Below are 24,860 nucleotides of genomic sequence, written 5' to 3' on the forward strand. Positions count from 1 at the left end.
CAGAATACACCTCCAAGACGTCTTCCCCTGCCCGTCTGTATCCCGCCTTTGATTTGGTCACTCTAGACCCATCCAAGAGTTTCCTGATTGTAGTATGCTAACTAAATATACTAAATTTGGGGGGTCATTGTTCTTTTGGGGTGGCAAAATGGTTGCTGAAAATCATTTTCAGCATGTCACAGTTTCCCGTTGTTTCCATAGAAAGGTATCATTTTCTTCTTCTTTTACCATATACTCTGGAATGATCTCAGTCAATTAGTTTAACAGTATAACCCAGGACAATTGGGTTATTTTGATTCATTCTTTTGAAAAGTGTGGGACACAATGTATTTTAAACAGAAAAAACAACGTGGATGGGCCAGAGACCATTCTGTAGAGCAGCGGTTCCTAACCTGTGATTTGAAGAACCCTTAGGGCTCTGTGTGCACTTCCCAGGTATTCCATAGCCTCTCCAGGAAAATGAAAGAAATAAAAATTGAATGAAATTAAATAATAAGAAACAAAAAGTAACACTACTGCTAAACACTATTAACTTGAAACACATAGGGTAGGCCTCTTAGGAGCTCCACCACAGAAATTGATTCTAAAAAGGGTTCCATGAGTCAAAAAGGTTGGGAACTCCTGCTGTAGAGTGTACTACAGTTTGCATTGTGCACAATGTACATCAAAGTATCCATTTTCAATGGCTTTGCCAATTTAATGGAGATTATCTCCAACCCTGCCTCCACTATTTCTACTTAAATAGAGAGGAAGTTTGATTATAATTTGTAATTAATTTGTATCTTAAGTGAATAGTGTAGTTTCTGTCTAAAGTAACCATCAAAATGTTTCAGAATCTCTTTAAAAATATGTATTTAGAGAAACAATACCTTTAGAATTGTATATTTTAACAGAAAATACATGTAAAATATGTATTTAAAATACATTTTATTGGGTGAATTTTCTTTTCCTTTTTTAAAAAAAACAACAACAGAGTGATGTGGAAACATGTGAAAATACATGTGGAAAGTTTTGACCAAGTGATATATAGGGTGATCCATCCATCCTTCTGCAGTAGGTCTTCACTTAGTCCTCCTCTACCACAATCCAAACCAGGGCTGGTTCAATTCCGTTCTTGTCTTATATCCTCTCTGACTGATAGCTTTTCTGAGGTATTTGCTTCCACTGAAAAAGGTGTTTTTAAAGACATTATTTTTACATTTTTATGTGTTGTCAAGTCAATATCAATTTTGGACAATGCTCTGACATAGGGACCATTCTGAGGCCTTGAAAACCCAGGATCATGGTTTCCTTTATTCTATCTATCTGTTAATACAGTCTTCCTCTCCCCTCCCACTTCCTCCCACCTTTTTTTCTGCTGCCTTTAACATTTCCCAACATTACTGTGGACTGTGTGTGTTGTGTTGTTTTTCCCCAGTGATCCATCTGTACTCACAAGATCTCCAAAGTGCAGTAGGCTGTTTTAGTTATTTTGGCTTCTAATGATGTTTCTGTCTGCTCTAAGATCTGTTTATTTGTCTTTTTCTTATCCATGGTATCAATAAAACTCTCCTTTATCATCACATTTCTAATGTGATGATTTTTATCCCTGATAGCTTTTTTCATAAAAAACAGAAAAATTATGGTATGGAGGATCTTGACATTGGTGTTTAGTGACATATTTATTTCCTTTGACTTTGCACTAGTTTCTTTGTTGATGTCCTTCCAAGGCTTTCTTTTATTTCTTGACTGTAGTTTCTCTTTTAACCAAAAACTAAGCCAAGGCATATAAAATGTTAAGTTTTAATGTCTTCATCGTGTAGATCTTCAGTGCTCATTTTATGGGCAGTTTCCATAATGGCATGCCTGGAGTCAGTAATGGGCTGGATGAGGAAAAACCGACTCAGCCTGAATCCAGAGAAAACGGAGGTACTCGTGATAGGTTCCCCTGGCCCAGGAATGGCGGTAGTTCCACCTGTCCTGAACGGGATCACGCTTCCCGTGAAGGACTCCGTGCGCAGTCTGGGGGTGTTTCTTGATTCGTCGCTTCACCTTACATCTCAGGTGAATGCGACGGTCAGGAACACCTGTTACCAGCTTCGGCTTATTTGCCAGCTGCGCCCATACCTGGCCCAGAGGGACTTAGAAACGGTGGTACATGCTCTGGTAACCTCTAGATTGGATTTCTGCAACGCGCTCTACATGGGGCAACCCTTGTATCATACCCGGAAGCTACAGCTGGTACAGAACATGGCGGCCAGGCTGGTCACTGGTACTTCCAGGACCAGCCACATAACACCGGTGCTCAAAGACCTGCACTGGCTGCCTATTCGCTTCTGGGCACAGTACAAGGTGTTGGTGATTACCTATAAAGCCCTACATGGCTTGGGCCCAGGATACCTGAAGGACCGCCTCTCCCCATACATTCCGCCCCTTACCCTCAGAACTTCTGGGCAGCAATTACTTAGGGTACCTGGGGCTAAACTCTCCTCGACATCGAGGAGGACGTATTCCATCGTTGCCCCGACCCTTTGGAACACGCTGCCCACAGAGCTCCGCTCGGCCACCTCCCTGGCTCAGTTTAGGAGGGAGTTAAAGACCCTCCTATTTCGAACTGCATTCCCCGAATGAAGTCCTAGATGGCCTCTCTCTCTTGCTGACGGCAATTTGGAGAGCTGACCGGGGGTTTTATGATTGTTTTTAAAATGTTTTACTGTATGTATTATTTGTATTATGTTGTTCACCGCCCTGATCAATGGAAGGGCGGTATATAAATAAAAGTTTTATTTATTTATTTATAATACATTTTGTAAGGTGTATAAAAAAATCATGCAGTAGCATGACATATATTTTTCACTAAAGGAATATGGTATATGTTTTGGACATCTTCATGAAATATTAAAAACTAGAATTAGATGTTGTTTAATTGAAAACCTAATTCAACAGGCTACATTAATTTTGCCAAGGATTTTCACCCAGAAATTATTTTTGAGTGTTATAGTCCAAAATGTAGCATTGTGAGATTCTGAAAAAGGCAGATGTTTGGATCACATCAAATCCATGTACATCCACCGATTTGAGCCAATTTGTCCCACAAAAAATGTTACGTGTTTTAAGATGACATTATTTCTTGAAGAGAGCTTTCAAATTGAAGAGATGTGTATGTCTTTAAGGGGGAACAGAAAGGTTACAGTCAGAACAGTGTAGACCAGTGACTAAGATGGAGTTTGAGATGTTTTTGCATCACTCCTCTTGCCAACTAAATCAAAAGTGTATATTGTTTATGTTAATTATAAAATTTATATCTTGCATTTCAAAAGAATGATCCTCAAGTTGGCTTACAACATATGTTAATCACATATGTGCACATATACCATAAACCAGGCATCGGCAACCTGTGGCCCGCGGGCCGGATCCGGCCCGCCAAGGCCTTCCTGCCAGCCCCTGCACAGTCCTGCCGCCGATTGCCACCGATTGCCCCCGTTTTCACGCCGCTCCGGCCGCCATTTTGTTTTTCAGAATGGCGGCCAAAGTCTCGCATGACCTCAGGATGGCAAAAGTCACATGAGACTTTGGCCGCCATTTTGAAAAACAAAATGGCGGCGCCCTTCTAGGAGGCCCGGTGCAGCCCCTGGAGCACTCCAACAGGGCTGCAGCAGGCTGCAGCGGGCCTGCATCGGGCTCCACCTTGCCCTCTGTCCTCCTCCTCCTCCCTATGAATAGAAGAGCAAGGAAAGGAGGAGGAGGAAGAAGGAGGAGCCATCCGGCCAGCAAGAGCAAGAGCAAGCCAGAGAGAGGTTGGTTGCTTCATTAGGGGAGGGGGGTTAGCCTTCTATTCTGAATTGCATTTTAGTAGTTTCCATGCTAGTAACTATTATTATTATTATTATTATTATTATTATTTACTTGCCCTTGGTGTTCTCTTAGCAAAAATTCCTCTCAGCTCGTTGTGTTTTTCTGGGTTGAGACAGTGGTGCATCCTTTCTCCCTTCTATTCTGAATTGCATTTTAGTAGTTTCCATGCTAGTAACTTTTATTATTATTATTATTATTTACTTGCCCTTGGTGTTCTCTTTGCAAAAACTCCTCTCATCTCCTTGTGTTTTTCTGGGTTGAGACAGTGTGCATGCTTTCTCCCTTCTATTCTGAATTGCATTTTAGTAGTTTCCATGCTAGTAACTGTTATTATTATTATTATTATTATTATTATCATCATCACTCCGGGGGCGGAGCATGTGGCCCCGCCCCTGGAGGGTGGAAGCTCCACCCCCAGCATGCGGCCCCACCCCTGGAGGGTGGAAGCTCCACCCCCAGCCTGTGGCCCCGCCCCCAGAGGGTGGAAGCTCCACCCCACTGCTTCAGCCCCCCAGTTGTCTGAGGGACAGCAACCCGGCCCCTGGCTCAAAAAGGTTGCCTACTCCTGCCATAAACCCATACACTCAGTATCTGCTAATACATTGACTGAATGGGGGGGGGGGCAGTGAGTAGTTCCGCCTCTATATTTTTAGGTAGACTCCTTCTGATATCTCTGTGCTCCACTGAAAGGATCCATAACTGAAAAGATTTGATTTCTGGCCATCTAATTTCTGATAATGGTGACACCATCAAAAGAATCTCCTACACATAAAGGCTTTCAGATGGGAAGAGGACTCCTAAGCAAGTAAGCTATTAGTCTTAAGATGTTATTGAGAGATAAATATACATCCAGATAAGAGATAATATACATCCAGAGTTCCAGGTGGTTCTGTAGCTGACATCTCACTCAATCTTAAAGATAACTCTGAATTGTGAAGTGTAGCCAAAATGGTTACACCTCTCCTAGAAAGTGTGAAACACTTAACATCAATGTGCTATTGAAATTATGGTGCAATGTGGATATATTTGGAGCTCACATGTTTTACATCCATCTGTGCCTAAATCCTACATTCTTTATCAAAGCATGCATTTTACAATCACAGAAGGAAAGATGGTAATATGTTTCTAAAGGTTTGTAAATTTAACAAAGGATCAAAATAAACAATTGAAATGTCACCACTTATAGGCAGAAGAGAGAGATATAGATGAGAGATTAAATCTTCACATTTTTTCTCTGTGCAAGCTTATTAATTTTTTTGTTCTCTCTTGTTCTTCCTCAATTTCTGGACCTTTTGTGAACATTTCACAAAGGACTTTTGCACATAAAATTGGCTTCCCACAGAAATCTCTTGTAGAAAAAACAAGTCATAAAAAAGTCTGCAAAAAAAATCTCTCAGCAGTAGACTTTTTTCAACATTTTTTTGAATATTGAGAAACATTTTCTTTGTTGAGAATGAGAATTTTTGCATTGTTAGTATAAACAAATGAATAGCTTGATGCTCTGGGTCCAAGATTTCCTTGTGCCTTTGAACTCTACAGCAACTTTCTCTTGTTTCTATTTCAGATTGCAAACATATCACAGTGATAGTATTTGTTCAGCATTCTTCAGTGACTTATGAAAGCCAGCCTAGACATTTCTTCCTTCACTTTTTCAAAAATAAATAAATAAATACTATCATGCTGCACTGACAATTTCTTAGAGGGCTAGTCGGGAAATATCTGTTATGGTCATAACAAAGTGTCCTGTATGTCCTGTGACATAAGCTTTCACAGACCAGACCCTACTTAATCAGATGAAGTGAGCCTCTAGTCATGAAAGCTTGTCCTATCATAAATCTGAGAGCCTTTAAAGAGCAACAAAAGTCTCAATAGAATCAACAGAAATGGCGGGTCCTTGCAGGTGACAAATGGGCAATGTGCAGCCTAAAGGCTCTCGCGGCTGTTTTGGGGGATCTTCCACAGGCACCACAAATATTTTTAATATTTTGATGTTTAATGCACCTAAGTAAAATTTCCAGACTGAAAAGTGGAGAGGGCTCCTGTACTTTTAATGGTTATATAGAAAAAGGGATTTCCATCAGGTATTGCTTGTCCTGCAACTAGGTAACAACACTAAATGAAATTCCCTCTTCTATGCAATCATTAAAAGTACAGGGACTATCTCTATTTTCGGTCTGGCAACTCTACCCCTAAAACGTGCAGGGGAAGGCCATTTTCAGGTGTTATCTCTCCCAGGGACTTTTACATCCAGGGAGACTTTTTAAAAAATAGGGTTATTAATTTTAAAATAAATTAAAAATAAAATTATCTGTAATTTGTAGCTTCACATGGACTTTCTAATTGTCATTTAGTTCCTGGGCAACTATGTGGCATACATCAGAAGTAAGAGGGTCCTTAGGTCCCAAGGCTTAATAGCAATAGCAACAGAATTTAAATTTCTCTACCTCTTATCAGTGAACTCAGCACTCTCTAAGCGGTTTGCAATTTGTAAGCCAATTGCCCCCAACAAGCTGGTCACTCACTTTACTGACCTACAAAAAGATGGAAGGCTGAGTCAACCTTGTAGCCCTGTGGGATCAAACTAACAACGTTAAGGCTGCAGTACCAACATTTAACCACTGTGCCACCAGGTCTCCAAGCTTAAGAGTATGAGGTCTAACTCATAATAGGAAACATTGAGGTTTCATCCAGATTTTTGTATCTGGTTTGGGGTGTGACTATGGAGTAGTAAGGAAAATTTTCCTGCTGTTGGAATAACAGAAGTCCTGCTGCTGTGTATCCCTGTTTAGCTGGGCCTGACTGAATCAGACCTGAAATGGGAGGGGAGGATGAGAATGACGTCTGTCTACTATGTAGCTGACTGACAACTTTTTCTCTTTTACAATTTGATGTTATATGTTGCATGGGGAGGGGAAGGTTTAATGTATGTGGTGGGTATTGGTTAAAAAAACTCACCTTTGAGACTTTATATTTCATGTTTCACTATATTCACTGTTTCAGAAGTAATTGCATAGAACTGATGCGACTTCTGAGTCAGGGCAGTGTGATGGTCCTCGTTTTGCATGCAGGCTATGGCTTCAGCTACAAAGGTTGATACTGTTCCAAAAGGTGCCTGGTGACCAATTAACCATGAGTCCTACAAGCTCTGTACTCTGATCTTATGTCTGGCCTATGTCCATTTGATCGTGGAAAGTCAGAGTTTAATGGGTTCACATTGGCTGCATCTGTGGTAGATTGAAGTGCCTAGAGACCATGATGGCTGTGGGGATCATTTAGCATTGCACAAAATGTATTTTGATGCTATTAGGAAATTTGTTTTATTGCTGTTTTTATTTTTTTAATTAGTAGTGGTGTGGATTGTGCAATCTTTGTATATGTTTAATACTGCAAGGCGTTTAGGAAGACATCCACTTTCAATTTTTATCCAGGGGGATTTGGATGGACCTAGTGACCTCCCACACACACACACACACACACACACACCTGCAACAGTTGCAATTTCTCTTGCACAATCTACAACCCTATCATACTCTGCCACTATCTGGTGTATGTGGGTGTGTGTGTGCGTGCTTGCTTACTTTATTCAAACATTGTCAGAATAATTAGCACAAGTAGGTGGATGAATGAATTTGGTCTTTAGCATCCTTATACAGAAATGTGTGAGTATGAGGGCCCCATGTATATGAGCAAACTGTTTCGTTCCATAGTTTTCTAATACAGTCGGCCCTTCTTATACATGGATTTTTTATACATGGATTCAAGCATCCATGGTTTGAAAATGTTCAAATAAAGTATAAGTTTCAAACCTTGATTTTCCATTTTTCATAAGGGACGCCATTTTGCTATGTCATTATATTTAGTGGGACTTGAGCATATAACAAGGGTCTACTGTATATATATATTACCAAAATCACTTTTTCTTGCTTGAAAAAAAAATAACAGAATATAGCTGACGGACTTTGGCTGTAAGCACTGTGTAACAATCAAAAGATGAATCTTACAAAATGATCCCCAATATATGAATAAATATGTTACCAGCAAGCCCTGTGTTCCTAGGATCTTGTTTTCTCTTTTTCAAAATCCCTGTTTGTCTCACTCCTTCTTCCCTAGATAATTTTTGCTTCCCCTTTGTGATACAGGAGAAGCTTAGCCAATAACTGGTGGAAGTGTCAGTACTGCAGCAAAATCCCTTGGTGCACCACACACTGAAATGATTTGACAAAGAAGGAACTGACTGCAGCTAAATTCATTGCAACTTTTTAAGTCTTCTTGAATCTAAATGTCAACTAGAAAGGGAGAACACACTTACTTTCAGGTAAATAAGGACTCATGGAAGGCATTCCTGCTTAGATTCCCCCCCCCCCAACACCACCACCACAGTTTTTTTTCTTTGCCTTAACATCTACAAAAAGAATCACGACTTGCTTGGTCTAAAGATGAAAACTAAAAAAGCAGTTTCAAAATAAAAAACACCCGATGGCATTATGACATATACAGTCAACAGGCTGTTGCTAGACTGTACATAGCAATATAATGCCAACATCTTTAAAAACATGAGGACAAAATAATAAATAAGAAAACAGAAGATGTGGCCAATTTTCAATCAAGAGTAAGCATGTCATACATTCAATTATTAGTCCCCACTTGAAAACACCTATAGAAACAATAGAATTTATGTACACGCTAACATTGAGCAATAGAATCAATGAGCCATTGGGATTCACAATTAGATTTAGACCTATATTGTAAGTAAGAGTGATAAGGACTGCAGAAATAATGCAGTTTACCACTGCTTTAATGGCCCTAGCTCAGTGCTATGGAATCAAGGGATTTTCAGTTTGTTGTGGCACCAGAGCTCTCTGACAGAAAAGACTAAATATCTCACAAAACTACAAATCCCCAAATTCCATAGATTGAGCCATGGCAGTTAAAACTGCAGAACTGCATTAATTCTAAAGTGCAGATGCAGCATAGGGGGAGAAAGTGGCAGATGAATTTATAAATTTATAAATATTTATAAATATTATGTATGTCAGTTGTGAGTACACAGCAGAAGCTTATCTTCATATATATGGTGAACTATCATACAGTCATTCCTTCTTATACACAGATTTTTTATACACGGATTCAAGCATCCACGGTTTGAAAAAGTTAAAAAAAAGTATAAATTTATAAAGGGCACCATTTTGCTATATCATTATATTTAATGGAACTTGAGCATCCACGGATTTTGTTATCCACAGGGGATCTTGGAACCAAACCCCAGCGTATACAAGGTTCCACTGTATGACTAAAATTGAATAGTCACTGGAGGAATTCTACCTGTCTTTCTTGTTCTTACTGTTCCACTCTACATTAGATCATAAATTAATCTGCGGAGAAGTGGTTCACAAATAGCCCAGACATTTAGGAAGGGGGCTGGAATATGTGATTTTAAAAATGAATAAATACAGATTAGTTAGGATGCTACAATACTGCCACAAGATGTTACATCTGTATGCATCTAATCCATTCCTTTTCAACACAAACAGCTGTTTGCTGCCATTAGTTTCTCTTTTGTACATACAACTATGTCTCTTACTCGGATATAGATCTATCCTTTATCAAACTGAGGAGGTAAAGATACAAATCAGGTTGTACACTGATTCAACTGCTACAATTTTGAAAAACACTTCAACGGTACCCATGCTGACTAAATATACAAATTTTCATATGCAAATTGCTTTCCATAAATAGATGCTTATATGTAAAAGGAAGAGATTGTATGAGCAGGCTTGAAGCCCTAGAGACAAAACTGGTGTCTAGCTAGGAATGAAAGTTAAATAAAAGCTGACAATTATTAGTAAGAGGATTCAAAAGTTATAACATGGATCATGACCTTCCTAACTGAAAATCTAGTGCACTTAAGGCTAAACATGCCAAACCCTTATATCTTCATTTCCCTGGATATTTTGGGACTCATATTTTGGCAAACAGGAAATCAAAACATATACCTATTTTGTGTTTGAAGTAGAATCCATTTGTGGCTCTCTATCTCTGTGTGATATTTTATTTTTTGAGAATTTTTCTTTCAAGTGTTCATGTCATTGCCTTGGTCTGAAAATAATAATTGCTTTCCTGTTGACTAGTGAGGCAGATTTATCTGATTTATGTAACAAAGGATATGGCTCTGAACCTAAAGCAGAAACATCTGAATATTTATCTCGAAAAATAACCAGAAGCTAAAATTAAGATATGAATGCCTTGTTGTCAGAGTGCTTTCCACTTCATAGCTTTAATCCATGGGTTTTGTGGCTGAGCAACCAATGAAAAAGCTCATTGTTCATTTTAATAGATTCATTTTGGTCCATGTATAGACACATCAACGGGACAAGTTTCTTTTGTCTTACAAAAGGTTGCTTGCAGAGATGTTGACAGTTATCATTTAGAAGAATGAAAATCTGCTTCTGAGGAGATTGTTTTGTGTCTCATGCTCATTTTGTATTTAGAGATAGTGAAGGTAGAGAGTCTGTAAGTTGACATGGAAGGGGGATGGAAGAAGTAAGCACTGGAAACTAGGGCCGGTTACAGACCGGCACTTTAGTGCGTGACGAGCACGCACTAGGGTTACAAAAGGGCGGTGCTTCTGCACCGCCCTAACCCTAGTGCGTGCTCGTCACGCACTAAACGGCAGTGGCCCTTCCATACGGCTGCTGCCATGAGGACGTCATGTCCGCGCCGCCTCTAGACGGGGCGGCGCGGACGTGACGTCCTTGCTCCACGCCAGGGCGCTTAGTGCGCCCTGAACACGGAGCAGGAAGGAGCTCCGTTTCGGAGCTCCTTCCTGGTTTAGTCCGCTGGGTGCAGCCTTCAGACAGCTGCGCCCAGCGGACTAAAAGAGAAAGGGGCCAAGCGGCCCCTTTCTCTTCTCCCCGCCACCGCGGGGTGTCCTTGGGGCTTGAAGCCCCAGGGACACCCCTTTTCAGGCTGCGGGGAAGCGGCGTTTTGCTGCTTCCCCGCAGCCTGAAAAGTGGCGAATTGGGACCTCAGCAGCTGCCGCTCTGCACGCTGAGGCCCCGATACACCGGGGAAAGGGGCGGGTGCAGCCTGCCCCAAATGGGCGGTCTATAACCCGCCTAGGAGTCACAGGGCTATGACCTATGGAGAAAGCCTCAGCAACAGCTAATAGTTCATTTAGTTCATTCCTTCAAGGAGGAAGGGGCTGGTTTTCTTCTCCATGTGCTTTTGGTGAGATCTAACCTTATACTTTGAATTATTGCATTCTGGGAGTCACTGCTGGGAGGAGTCTCAACTTTAAATTCTACAGAAGGCTGGCAGAGGCGTGCCATTAGGTGCACGAATTTTAATTTTTCTATATAGTCACAGAGCTTTGGGAGAATAGAGGAGAAGCTGACCTGAAAACATTGTTGGAGGGGGGCTCTTTAGTTTTTCTTTTCCCTTTTTTCCATAAGGGGCTGTAGGGACTTTTCGTCAGAGGAAGCAAGTCAAAGACTTTCCTCTGGAAGGAGCTAGTAGCCAGGAGCTCTACTTGAACTCAGTGCCAGAGCTTGGGGACAAAGGCCAAGTTTAGCAGGGGAAGCCCACAGTCTTATTTCAGTGTCTCCTTAAGACTTCTCAATATGGACACTGAAGGCCCTGCTGCAGTCACCTGCAACACTTGTGGGATGTTTGTCTTCTTGCCTAGGGATATGGGGAACTTCACCTGCCTCAAGTGCAAGTTGGTAGCCTTCTTAGAAGGGAAAGTACAGCAGCTGGAAGCCCAGGTCACTACACTTCAGCATCATAGGGAGCAAGAGGTTTTCCTTACCAGAATGGACCAGATGGTCCTGGACAGGAAACACACAGAGGAAGTTGCTGGGGAGGAGGAGGTCACTTGACACACAACAGAGGTAGATAGTTGGAGGAAGGTCACACATAGAAGTAGGGAAACCAGGGAACGTTCTGTAAGCTTACAGCTACAGAATCGATTTCAATCTCTCTCTGTTATCAGGGATGAAGAGGAACAGCAGCAGGGACAGACCTCAGGGACAGAGCAGGGGACCCAGAGAGCTCCACCAAAGGGAACAGCCGCTGCTAAGCCTCAGAGGAGGCGTGTAGTGGTCGTGGGGGACTCTTTGCTGAGAGGCACTGAAGCAGTGGTTTGTGGGCCTGACAAGATGTCTCGGGAGGTGTGCTGTCTCCCTGGGGCAAAGATCTGTGATGTGACAGAGAGGCTGACAAGACTTGTCAAGCCTACTGACCATTACTTCTTTCTTTTGGTTCATGTGGGAACCAATGATACTGCAAGGCATAGCCTTCAGAATATCATAAGGGATTATAAGGCTTTAGGTAGGAAGTTGAAAGAGGTGGATGCACAGGTTGTCATCTCCTCTCTTCTCCCGGTCGAAGGGCATGGTCCAGGAAGGGAGAAGAAAATAGCGGATGTAAACAACTGGCTCCGCAGATGGTGCCGCCAAGAACGATTTGGATTCTTGGACCATGGGCTGCGGTTCCATGAGGAGGGAGTTCTGGCAAGGGATGGGTTGCATCTCATACCAGTTGGCACAAACATTTTTGCCAATAGCCTCAAGAATTTGATCAGGAGGGCTTTAAACTGAGTTATGTGGGGGAGGGAGACAGTATTCTGGAAGACAAAAGGGCTGGAGAAGATAGTCAAACTGACAGAGAGGGAACAAGACAAACAGTGCAAGGACCCAATAGTGGGAGGAAAAAGAACTTGTACAGGCAGCAAGTAAACGGAACACATGGTCTTAGATGCCTCTACACTAATGCACAGAGCATGGGAAATAAGCAAGATGAACTTCAACTCCTAGTACAACAAAGCAAATATGATATAACAGGCATCACTGAAACCTGGTGGGATGAGTCTCATGATTGGAATGTGGAAATAGGGGGGTATAACCTTTTCAAGAGAAACAGGCCAAACAGGAAAGGAGGAGGAATAGCCCTATATGTCAGGGACATTTACACCAGTGAAGAGATCCAGGACATCAATCCTGAAAGCCAGGTGGAGAGCATCTGGATAAAAATTAAAGGGCAGGGAAACAACAAGGATGTTATGGTGGGAGTCTACTACAGACCCCCAAGTCAGACTGAGGAATTGAATGATGTCTTTCTAGAACAGATAACCACACATTCAGAAAGGAGAGATGTAGTAGTGATGGGCGACTTCAACTATCCTGATATTTGCTGGAAGTCAAACTCAGCAAAATCCTCAAGGTCTAGCAAATTCCTTACTTGCCTTGGAGACTGTTTCATTGTCCAAAAGGTGGAAGAGGCAACAAGGGGGTCAACTATTCTAGATCTTATCCTAACCAACAAGGATGACTTGGTTAATGGGGTGCGAGTGGTGGGATCCTTAGGTGGGAGTGACCATTTTCTCCTGGAGTTTGTTATACAATGGAAAGGAGAAGCCAGGCATAGTCAGACACGCATTCTAGGCTTTAGGAAAGCTGATTTTAGTAAACTTAAAGAAATACTGGGTGTGATCGCATGGTCAACAATACTAAAAGAGAAGGGAGCTCAAGATGGATGGGAGTTTCTTAAAAGGGAGATTCTGAAGGCACAATTTCAAACAGTTCCAATGAGGAAGAAAAATGTGAGATGTCTCAAGAAACCAGGATGGATGACTAAAGAACTTTCAACTGAGCTAAGAATAAAAAGGGACATGTATAAGAAATGGAAAAATGGGGAAATCACCAAAGAGGAATTCAAACAAATAGCGAGCCTGTGTAGGGGTAAAGTCAGAAAAGCCAAAGCACAGAGTGAACTCAGGCTTACTAGAGAGGTTAAGAACAACAAAAAGGGCTTTTTTGGATATGTCCGTAGCAAAAGGAAGAAGAAGGAAATGGTAGGGCCACTACATGCACAAGATGGCAAAATGCTAACAGAGGACAGAGAAAAGGCAGAATTACTCAACACCTTCTTTGCCTCAGTCTTTTCAGAAAAGGCAAAGGGAACTCAACCTGACGATAATGGAGCAGAGGACAGAAAAGTGGAATTTCAGCACAGAATAAGCAAAGACATAGTACAGGAATACCTGTTTAACCTAAACGAATATAAGTCTCCACGACCAGATGAACTAAATCCAAGGGTATTAAAAGAACTGGCAAATGTAATATCGGAGCCATTGGCAATAATCTTTGAGAAGTCCTGGAGAACAGGAGACGTGCCAGCAGACTGGAGGAGGGCAAACGTTGTCCCCATCTTCAAAAAAGGGAAAAAAGAGGATCCCAACAATTATCATCCAGTTAGTCTGACATCAATACCAGGAAAGATTCTGGAGCAGATCAGTAAAAAGAGAGTCTGTGAACATCTAGAAAGCAATGCCATAATCACAAAAAGTCAACACGGGTTTCAGAGAAAGAAGTCATGCCAGACAAACCTGATCTCTTTTTTTGATAAAATTACCAACTTGTTAGATGAAGGGAATGCTGTGGATATAGTATATCTTGATTTCAATAAGGCCTTTGACAAAGTTCCCCATGACATTCTTGCAAACAAGCTAGTGAAATGTGGGCTAGACAAGGCAACTGTTACATGGATTTGTAATTGGTTGACTGGCCGAAGCCAAAGGGTGCTCAACAATGGCTCCTTTTCATCCTGGAGAGAAGTGACCAGTGGGGTCCCACAGGGCTCTGTCCTGGGCCCAGTGCTATTCAACATCTTTATCAATGACCTGGATGACAGAATTGGGAGCATACTTATCAAATTTGCAGATGACACCAAATTAGGGGGAGTAGCTAATATCCCAGAGGACAGGATCAAGATTCAAAATGACCTGAACAGACTAGAAAACTGGGCCATAGCTAACAAAAATGAAATTCAACACGGAGAAATGTAATGTACTGCACTTAGGGCGGAAAAACGAAAAGCACAGATATAGGATGGAGGACACCTGGCTGAATGAAACTACGTGTGAAAGGGATCTAGGAGTCCAAGTAGACCATAAGTTGAACATGACTCAACAGTGTGATGGGGCAGCTAACAAGGCCAATGCGATTTTAGGCTGCATCAATAGAAGTATAGTGTCTAGATCCTTAAAAAAGGACATTGAGAAACTGGAGCGTGTCCAAAGGAGGGCGACTAAAATGGTGAAAGGTCTGGAAACCATGCCCTATGAGGAACGACTTAGGGAGCTGGGGATGTTTAGCCTGGATAAGAGAAGATTAAGAGGTGATATGATAGCCATGTTTAAATATTTGAAGGGATGTCATATTGAGGAGGGAGCAAGCTTGTTTTCTGCTGCTCCAGAGACTAGGACCCGAAGCAATGGATGCAAACTGCAGGAAAAGAGATTCCATCTCAACATTAGGAGGAATTTCCTGACAGTAAGGGCTGTTCGACAGTGGAACAAACTCCCCCGGAGTGTAGTGGAGTCTCCTTCATTGGAGGTCTTCAAGCAGAGGCTGGATGGCCATCTGTCGGGGATGCTTTGATTGTGATTTCCTGCATGGCAGGGGGTTGGACTGGATGGCCCTTGCGGTCTCTTCCAATTCTATGATTCTATGATTCTAATAAGGTCCAAAGAGGCCCATGTATAGGGGAGCCTTTATTTAAAGAACATGACAAGGGACATGTTGGCACTGACTGGTCAGCAGAAACACGAAGAGAGTGCATAGAACCTAACTGCTCACACATCACACTGTTTTACCAATAATATCCCCTAACAGAAAGAAGGGAAAGAGATTTTTACAACATTGGTTCCACAGTTGGATCCGAGGAAAAGGTGTGGGCAAAGTGCAGCTCTCCAGATATTGCAGGACAGCAGTTCTTATCATCCTTAGGCAGCAAAGTTAGTGATGAGGAACAATGGGAGTTGCAATTTAACAACATTTGTCTGCCCTCAAAGTAAGGTTTCACAAACTTTCCCATTGCACTTAGTCTTGCGATTGTCCTCTCCAGTCTCCTAGGATTACTGTCAATTAAGCAGAAGACCACTAGTGTTCCTCAGAAATTGCAACTCCAGTGGGCCCAGTCCAAATTCAGGTTATAGCAGGGTGAAGAGTTAACGCTGCACAATCCACCAACACCATACACACATGTATTAGGGTCTGAATCCATGTCAGACCAACTACATGTATTTTAGAGTAAAACAGGGAAAGGTTGTGCTGATAGTTATGCTTTTACAGTAATGTCTGTTTCAACTTTTAGACATCTCTGAGTCTCTCAAGTCCCTTCCCTCTACTGGCATGCTGGACTCCAGGTTTCTAACTGAGTTCTCTTGTACCATTGCTCTACCAGTCTTTATGGTTCTTCCAGCAGGAACTGTCCAGTCCATCATCTAATTTTTTTTCATTTGGAATCAGTAGATTTACATGAATTACCCACAAACTGGACAGTCAAAATTGTATGAATTTTGAATCCACCACTAATGCATTTTAAAAGGCAGGAACTAAATAGGAGTGTATCAAAGCCCTTACCTTTCGCTATGCTCTTGTCATGCAAATGTCACCAATCTGCGATGGGAACCTCTGGTGGGATCACGGATGGCGCTATGCTTCCATTTTCATCATGGAAGCATTATTGTGTTTTAAAAGGGCCCTTTATAAATAACATTTTAATCCATTATTTTTTAAAAAGGGCCCTTTTTAAAACACTTAGGATAACGCTTCCATGACAAAAATGGAAGCATAGTGCCATCTGCTATCCCACCAGAGGCTCCCGTTGCAGATCTGTGACGTTTACGTGATGGGAGCATGGCGGAAGGTAAGGCGTCTGATAAACTTCATAGAGCCACCTATTAGGGACAAAGACAGGTTTGGGCAAGGACAGTAAGAACAATACTTAATTCTTAGTTTATTGTGGGTTTTTCAGGCTATGTGGCCATGTTCTAGAAGAGTTTCTTCCTGACGTTTCGCCAGCATCTGTGGCTGGCATCTTCAGAGAAAATACTTAATTCTTTTTCCTATGGTAAATATAGTATATATACATACATAGTCACTGTGTTTCCAGTCCATTCATGCATCCCAATAATTTGGGTTCTTGCCTGGGAATGATTTTTTAAAAATCAATTTTCTAGCCTTTAATATGCCACAAAACCTGTACATGCAAATCAGCTTAAAAGATCAATAGTTAGTCTATCTGAGTGCCTTGGCTCAAAGAATTTTGACTTTTCTCTTTTGCTTATAGTAAGAGGCTGCTTTTTTGAGGTGAAATCTTCCCTACCCTCACCTCCATCAATGTGCTTTAATCTTGAGACTTAATGTGATTATTTCTCAGAAGAACCTCTCTCCGTGGTCAGCTTATTGGCTCTACAAAATGAATGCATAATGGTAGCAAAAAATTACTAATGTACTAAGAAGGCCAAATAAATGTGTCATTTTCCTACAGAAAGAAAGAGAGAGGAAGGAAGGAAGGAAGGAAGTGCAATTAATGTGAAGTACAAAAGAAATTAATCACAATAAATCTTGAAATAGTTTTTTAAAAAAAACAACAGCAACAACAACTATATTGAATACATTCAAAACTCGCTATGGAACTCTTGCTAAAACTTGCTCTAGAAATTGCGATCTTAAATAATCTCTCTACTTTTGATGTAATCCATATTGCTTTGTTTCACATACAGTATATATACTTTGTTTGAATTTAACATAAAATTATGGCTATTCTTCCATTTTTAAACACATTTCAGTTACTGTTATTATGTCTTAAGTCAGATAAACTGTGGTTTGCCTTAATAAAAGCAGCCTGTGCTCCTTGGGGTATGCCTCAGTCCAAACCTTGAGGTGCTCATTGCCTCAGATGTTGCTGTCAAATAACCACAGTGCAACATGTTGGAAGTAAGGCCACAACTTTATTTGCAAACAATTGGTAGGGTTGGCACAAAGCATAAGGTCAGGATCTGTGCAATCAAACCACCCGATGTAGTCTGATTATCCAAACCCGGTGCTTGGGATGACTTAGGGGCTAAGGAACACAACTTGACCGCAAACCTTGTCTTGCGTTCACCAATTCACAAAGCCCCTAGTCACCGGGAGGCACTCCTGCGTTCTGGCCCCCGCAATGGCCAAACGCCTGCCCTATTCGCCCCCGGGTACCTATTGACTCCCAAACCAGAGCTCCATAGCCCTGGTACCACAACGTGCAGATCCTGGCCTATGCTGCCGCCAAGTTGTGACTAAAAACCACCTAACAACAGCAGTGGGCGGGCGGGAGAACCACCAAGACTTGCTCCCTTCCACAGCTTGGTTCCGCTCTGCTCGAAGCCAAGCAACCGACTGAGGGAAGGGGCCAGCAACACGGCCTTATATAGGCCTAGGCCCCTCCCTCCCTGCGTGCTGTGCGGGGCCCCGCCTCCAAGGCCCAGCCCACCAATGGGCAGCCATGGAGGACTGGAAGCCCCGCACCAACGAGACCGGCTCCCAGAGCGTCGCGGAACGGAAGGGCCACCCCTTCCGCCCCCGCGCACCAATAGGGAGCCGGGCAAGCCCCAGAGCACTCTGGGGCTTGTAGTCCAGCCGCGTCTAGCAGCAAAACGGTCTGCCCGGCGAGGTGGGCGACCGTTGCTCATCCTTAAACCACAAGGCACCAGTAGTATTAAATATGGCTTACTGACCCAGGCCAGTTTCAAAGCATTACATATTAATTTGAGAGTCCATGTCTCATGAACATCCTACATGTACAAGCTGTCCAACAGTAGAATAAACTGTCTCAAGAAATAATGGACTCTGCTTTGTTGGATATTTTTTAAACACAGTTTGACTGTTATATTTTGGCTGTAGATTTGTTCAATGACACTAGATGACCTTCAGGTTACCTCCCATTGCTATGATTCTATGGCTCTGGGGATGCAGCCTAAATTTCAGTATTAAGTACTAAATACTAAGCTTAGCCACTGTTTAGGGTTCAGATGCAATTTTAAATTATGATGAACTAAAGTTAACAAAAAAGCTTCCAATCTGTTCTTCATGGTTGTACAAGAGTAAGAAACAGCTGGTAAGAGTACACACGCCTGTTCGTGTAACCTTGAATTCCAGTTTACAGTCAAACAAGGCCATAAAGTAAACAGAATGTATATAATATAATACAGTTACACAGAGTAATAGAGTACATCTATATTTCCTGACATTGCATTTGCTTTCCCTTGGGGACAAAATCTCAGATTCAGATTGTGTATAGATTATTCTCTGAGAGACTGGTGGCTGGATGGTGTTTGGTTTCCCCACTTTCATGTGTGTGTTCAAATATGTGTATATTTCGGCACTGTTTTAGTATGCAACACTTCCTTAGATAAGGATGTAAAGCTTAAATATTCACCAAGCCATCCATGACACATCTTTTTGGTTCAAAGATGTTATAGCACTGCAGTCCAAAAATTAATGACACCCAGACACAAAAGGAGTTTTCATCAAGCAGCACCTGCAGGTCTGCCACCTTGTCGCATTTTAAGACAATGTGAAGTAAGATTTAAAGAGGCTGCTGAAATTACATTTTTCCCTTCAGCCCTTTGGGAAGCGGTGTAGGTGGACTTGAAAGCTTAGTCCTATTACTGACATCAAAGTCATGCAGTTTTTAAATATCTCCATTAAAGCGTCTACGAATTAAAAGAGGAAGACTTATGGAACCATCTTGAATATGTTTCAAGACACTTAGTCCACATGTAATACTGCTCAATGCAGAATTTCCTTCTCAATATATATATATATATATATATATATATATATATATATATATCCCCCCCCCCCCCATATCCCTCGGGGGATTTTTAGAAACTGTATTCATGGCATGTACTTTGTTCCCAGTTTGTGAAACATATTTTGACCGTTTTGTTTTAGAATTGTTTTTGAAGAACAGTTGTTTGATGAAATAACACAGCGGCCAAATCTAGCAGGTTTTTCCCTGTTAACATTTGCTTTTGGTCTTATCTCTACTAATCTTACACTAACAGGTGCTCTTTTTTTAAAAAAAAAACTAATCTAATGGGAAAAAAACCAGAAAAAAACAAGATAAGATAAAAAGGAGATTAGAAATATGCACATATCTTAATTAACCTCCTAGGCTCCAATCCCCTTGTAATAGTTCATTAAATGAGGTCCAGTTATATAGAAGAAATACTTTAGGTTGTGAAGAATGTATCCTGGATTGCCCTATTAATAAATGCAATGTTATAGATGATGACAGGTTATGTCACATCACCAATTCAGTTCTGCGGATTTAAGATACTTTTAATTTTTATATTTAAAACGATTATTTTTACAGATATTCATAAGTTCTAGTAAAGTATCATCATTCATCACCGCCCATCATCTTTTGTTACCATTATAATAACCTGTCTTTTAACCAAGAGAGCCAGTAGTGGTTTGAGCATTCACCTACAACTATGGAGATCAGGGTTTGAATTCCAGTTCAGTCATGGAAACCCACTGAGTGACCTCTGGCAAGTGACACACTCTCAGCTCCAGAAAACCCAGTGATAGGTTTGTCTCAGGGTCACCATAAATCAGAAATGACTTGAAAGCATGCAACAACTTTCTCCCAAAATCAGGATATAAGGTGGCTTACAAATTAAAAACAATATATTTAAAACATACAAAAAGCAACATTAAAATTGAACTATTAACAATAGTAAAACAATATGCAAAGGAATCTTGTAGAACCGTTGAAACTGTGATCAAAAAGTTGTAGCATAAGCTTTGAAAGACTAGTTTCCTACATCTGAAGAAGTAGACCTAGTCTATGAAAGCTTATACTACAACATCCTATATACAGTTTCAAAGAGGCTGCAAGATCCCTTTGCATACGGATATTCCAGGCTAGCACAGATATGTCTCTGAATACAAAAAACTATTTAAAACATTCAGAGTTTGAATATTATAAATTTCTACCTATTCTTTATCACATTTTTGAAATTTTTTACACCTACCATTTTCAGGAATAGGCAAATGGATCTGCAATGAAAAATTGAGGTATAATGTTCTCTCGTTTGAAGTTCCAGCCTGCTAACTAAAATTGCCTTTCATTTCCCCTTCTATCTGCTCCCACTTCTCTCAACAATTAATATTACTAGGCTATTTCTGCTGTTTGTTTATCTCTACAAGCCTTGGAGTTCCACCAACTTTGCTAATCCTCTTATTTGTAGTTATCACGTTTTGGCTACATTCCATGCTCAAAGAATAAATTCACTATTTGTAAATTGTATGTCTGATGTCTCATTGAGCCTCTATAATGGCTTATGGGCCATTGTTGTTTTTGTTTTGTGTCTTCAAGTCATTTTCAACTTATGGCAGCACTCAGGGGTTTACTTGGCAAGATTTGTTCAAAGGAGGTTTACCGTTGTCTTCCTCTGAGGTTAACGGTATGTGACCTGCCCAAGATCCCACAGTGGATTTCATGGTCAAGTTGGGAATTGAATTCTGTTCTCCAGATTTGTAGTCCAAAACTCAAACCACTATGCTATGCTGCCTCTCTTATGGGGCATGCAGTCATATTTTTAAATTTTACAGTAGTAAAAAGCCACTTAAGTAATAATTGTAAATAACTTGATGGACACACACACAGTGTGTTCAACAAAGGAACATGTTATTCAGAGTCCTTTGTAATATATATTCCATAGTATTGCCCATTCCACCTATCATCCAGTAATACTTCTAAGCTTTTTTTGTAGTAGGATCATAACACAACATTAGATTTACTTTATCTCACAAGAAGCACATGTCATCTTACTTATTTGTACATCACTCATCCAGCCATATGTCATTGTTAAAAAAGGAAATAAAGATGCAAGTTCCATCATTATTATTATTTTTTTTGGTGACACCTGTTTCCGGGGATCAGGAAGATATGCAGCTTTGAACACTGTCAGATGTCAAATACAGATGAGAAATGATTGCTTCTAAAATAAGTAGTTATTTTAACTATTTTTATTCTTCACTCTGCTATATCACAATCATTTCAGTTTACTTTTTCCTGTTCCATCATCCTCATTGCTGAAAGGAAGACTAAAGCTTAGAAATTCTCATTGATTATTTTTAATAACTAGAACTTTTACAGCCATTGGTAAAAACTGTGCTACATTTAGAACAAGCCAAATTTACAGACAAATCTTTTATTGTGCGACAACTCTAATTCATTCATAGAATTTAACAGGGGGTCAGGATTTTGTCAACTTCAATTCTGACATGAAACATCCGATCTTCTTGGGGGATTTTTAAAAGGGGGGTGAGGGCTGATTTGGCAGGCCTGGTGATGAAAAGGGACTAAGAAGACACTTGTCCCTTGTTTGTGGCAGGCAATTGGGGATAAGATATGAGATCGATGTATATGATGTATAAAAGTGATTCAGGTATTGGCCCTTTAGTAAGAACGCTGTGGTACTAAAATGGATGTGTATCAACATAAAATGGAGTACAAGTGAAAATGTCATGATAAATGGTGGGAAGTCTGAGAATGGTCTGTGTTTGAAATGAGACAATTTAAGGGAGCAATGAATATGACAGCAAGCACAAGTAAATGTGAAAGTATCCTCTTTTTAAATACCTGGACATGGAAGAAGATGAGCATTTTAAAAAGAAGAATGCATATGTTGTTAAATCTAAATTAGAGTAAAGACTCAGAAGTAAATATATTTGACTCTGCAATGTATGGGAATCTGTTTTAATATAAAGTGGAAGGATCAGAAGCCTGAAAGGGCTGGCCTCTCTATAACAAATCTTCTATATAACCCAATAATGTTCTGTGCTGCAGTGTCTAGAAGGCAGGGACTGAAGTTAAGTTCAAATCTTCATTCAGCTTTAAAAATTACAACTTTGCCTCAAGTAGATTTCTATCTCAGTCATTTTTAATTATTATTTTTAATAAGTTATTGGAGAAGCATTGTCTTAGTCTCTTTCATGCAGACATTGGCCAAAATTCAGTTTTTAATCCCAACTAAACTCACTAAATCAGCAAGAATATACTAAGTCAACACTTAGAATTGGAAGCAATAAGTATGTTACACTGATCTAGTGGATCTAATCCACTTACAATTGGATTTTGGCAATTGATTACAAAGTTTCTTTACTTCTAGAATCGAATAATATCTTGAGAAACTAGATAAGCTTGGTTTCAAGGATTGTCCGCTTTGAGCATTGAATGAATTTATTACAGCATACAGCCAGCATAAAATAATAAAATGTTTAGGAAAATTACCTTACATCCAGTTAGAAACATTATATTCACGCATATCATATAAATGCATGAGTACATACAAATGTTAAGGATAAAACTTTGAACCGTGTTTCTGGAAGGATTTAGGAATTTTCCTAGGATTGTCCCACAGTAGCTTGTGTTTTTTAAAAAAAAAAAACCTGGAGAGGTGTGTTATTAAAGGAATTCTAATTTTCCCTTTACCGTATTCATGATTCATACCTATATATCTGACCTCTAAATTGCCTTCATCATCCCTTCCAACTGTCCCAATTTGGCCAGGACTATCCAAGTTAATCCAGTGTTCTCCTATTATTTATTTATTTATTTATTTATTTATTTATTTATTTCATCCTGTTGCCCTGTACAAGGGGTGCCATAAGTGCCCCAGTGTGGCTTTATGATGCCCCTCATGCACAGCGCCATTTGGGCACTGCGCATCACAGACATCATCATGGCGCACACCATCTGGATGGGCACGCGCTAAGATGGCGACCTGCAGGTGGCAGTAAGGCTCTGAGAGTCTGAACACTCAGCCCTACTGCAGCCCTAGTTCGGGTGCAGGTTGGCATAAAGTGCTGGTCTGTACACTCTTTACATCCTTTTTTAGTCTAAGAAATAAATCTGGAATCAGAGATGATTTTCATATTAAATACCCTGCCCCAGGTGTTCTGCCTACTGTAAAATTGGCATAAAGCAGCTGATCAAGGTATATATCTTGTATACAGACTGAAAGATTTAAATCTTTTCCCTCTTCCTTGTATTTCTAAAGGGCAAATCCTTCAGACATTAGATCAACTAAACCTAAGTATGCAGACACTTGTGTACTTCACATCTGATCATGGGGCGCACGTTGAAGAAATTTCAGACAATGGAGACGTCCACGGTGGCTCTAATGGAATATATAAGGGTATGACTTATTGAGTGCTCTTATCATTGCATCTCACAAATGTAGAATTGTTAACTGAACAATTGGAAATATTTAGGGACACTGTATTAAAAAAAATCTGAACAAGCATTTAGAACAGGAGTGTAAATATTAATATAAATGCAAAGCAGAGAACCTCATAAGCAGGGTATTGATTTTAGTGCCTTGGATACAACCAGAGGAAAATTTACCACCCAATTAGCTTGTCACTAAGTGCCACTTGCAGTAAATACTGGGTGAAAATGACCAATGAAATGATGATGGGCCACTGAGCTTTCCATGCTATGCAGTCTTCTATTTGAGGTAGGGATGGAAAGATGTTTATTTCTCAGTGGAATTCCAACTACAAGACTACTGAGAGATTCTTTCTACTTTGGGAAGTATTCATCCATGCACATGATGCACAGGATTTTCTGCACAAAATGTGTTTTCTGCAACAGAACCAAACAGGTCTATTTCTGCAGGAAAAGATTTATTTTGTAAAGAAATCAAGTCTATTTTTGTACTGAAATGGCATTTTTGTACAAAAAGTGTTTTGGGCACAGAAGAACCATGTGCACTATGCAGCAGAAAGCACATTTTCTGCACAAAGTATGTGCTTTTGCATAGAGAAATACTTCCTGAAACAAAAACAGTGATCAGGAACAGCACAGAAATCTTCATATTCTCCTCCAGTGTGCAGAATCCTGCAGGACTTACCCATTCTGGTCTGCAGCAGTGAAGAACACAAAGATGTACGTGATAAATTGCAAGCTAGGGAGCTGTCCTAAAGTATGGTGGACAACACTGTCAAATTACCAGCATTGCAGAAAGACTCAACTGACAATCTGGTTATCTTTTCTAGTTGGAAGCAGGGACATTCTTTTATCCTTGGATTCAGCTTACAAAATGTCTTGGACCACCCATGCACATAAGCAATTTTTTTCACAGCCCTTAAAGCATATATTTACATTAAAAGTATACATTTCAGCAG

At 40.5% G+C, this 24,860-nt stretch overlaps 1 protein-coding gene across 1 annotated transcript in view; it reads left to right on the forward strand.

Moving 5' to 3' along the window:
* Window positions 1-24,860, forward strand: part of LOC149319379 (steryl-sulfatase-like) — a 140,139-nt gene that overhangs the window by 65,222 nt on the left and 50,057 nt on the right. Inside the window, exon 7 of the mRNA XM_089511570.1 lies at window positions 23,732-23,869. Within this exon, the coding sequence (XP_089367696.1) occupies window positions 23,732-23,869 (138 nt within the window). The remainder of the gene's footprint in view (window positions 1-23,731; window positions 23,870-24,860) is intronic.

Source organism: Sceloporus occidentalis, unplaced genomic scaffold, assembly GCF_023333645.1.
Source record: "Sceloporus occidentalis isolate IW3139 unplaced genomic scaffold, rSceOcc1.0.p SCAF_2, whole genome shotgun sequence".
In the NCBI taxonomy this organism is placed as follows: Eukaryota; Metazoa; Chordata; class Lepidosauria; order Squamata; family Phrynosomatidae; genus Sceloporus; species Sceloporus occidentalis.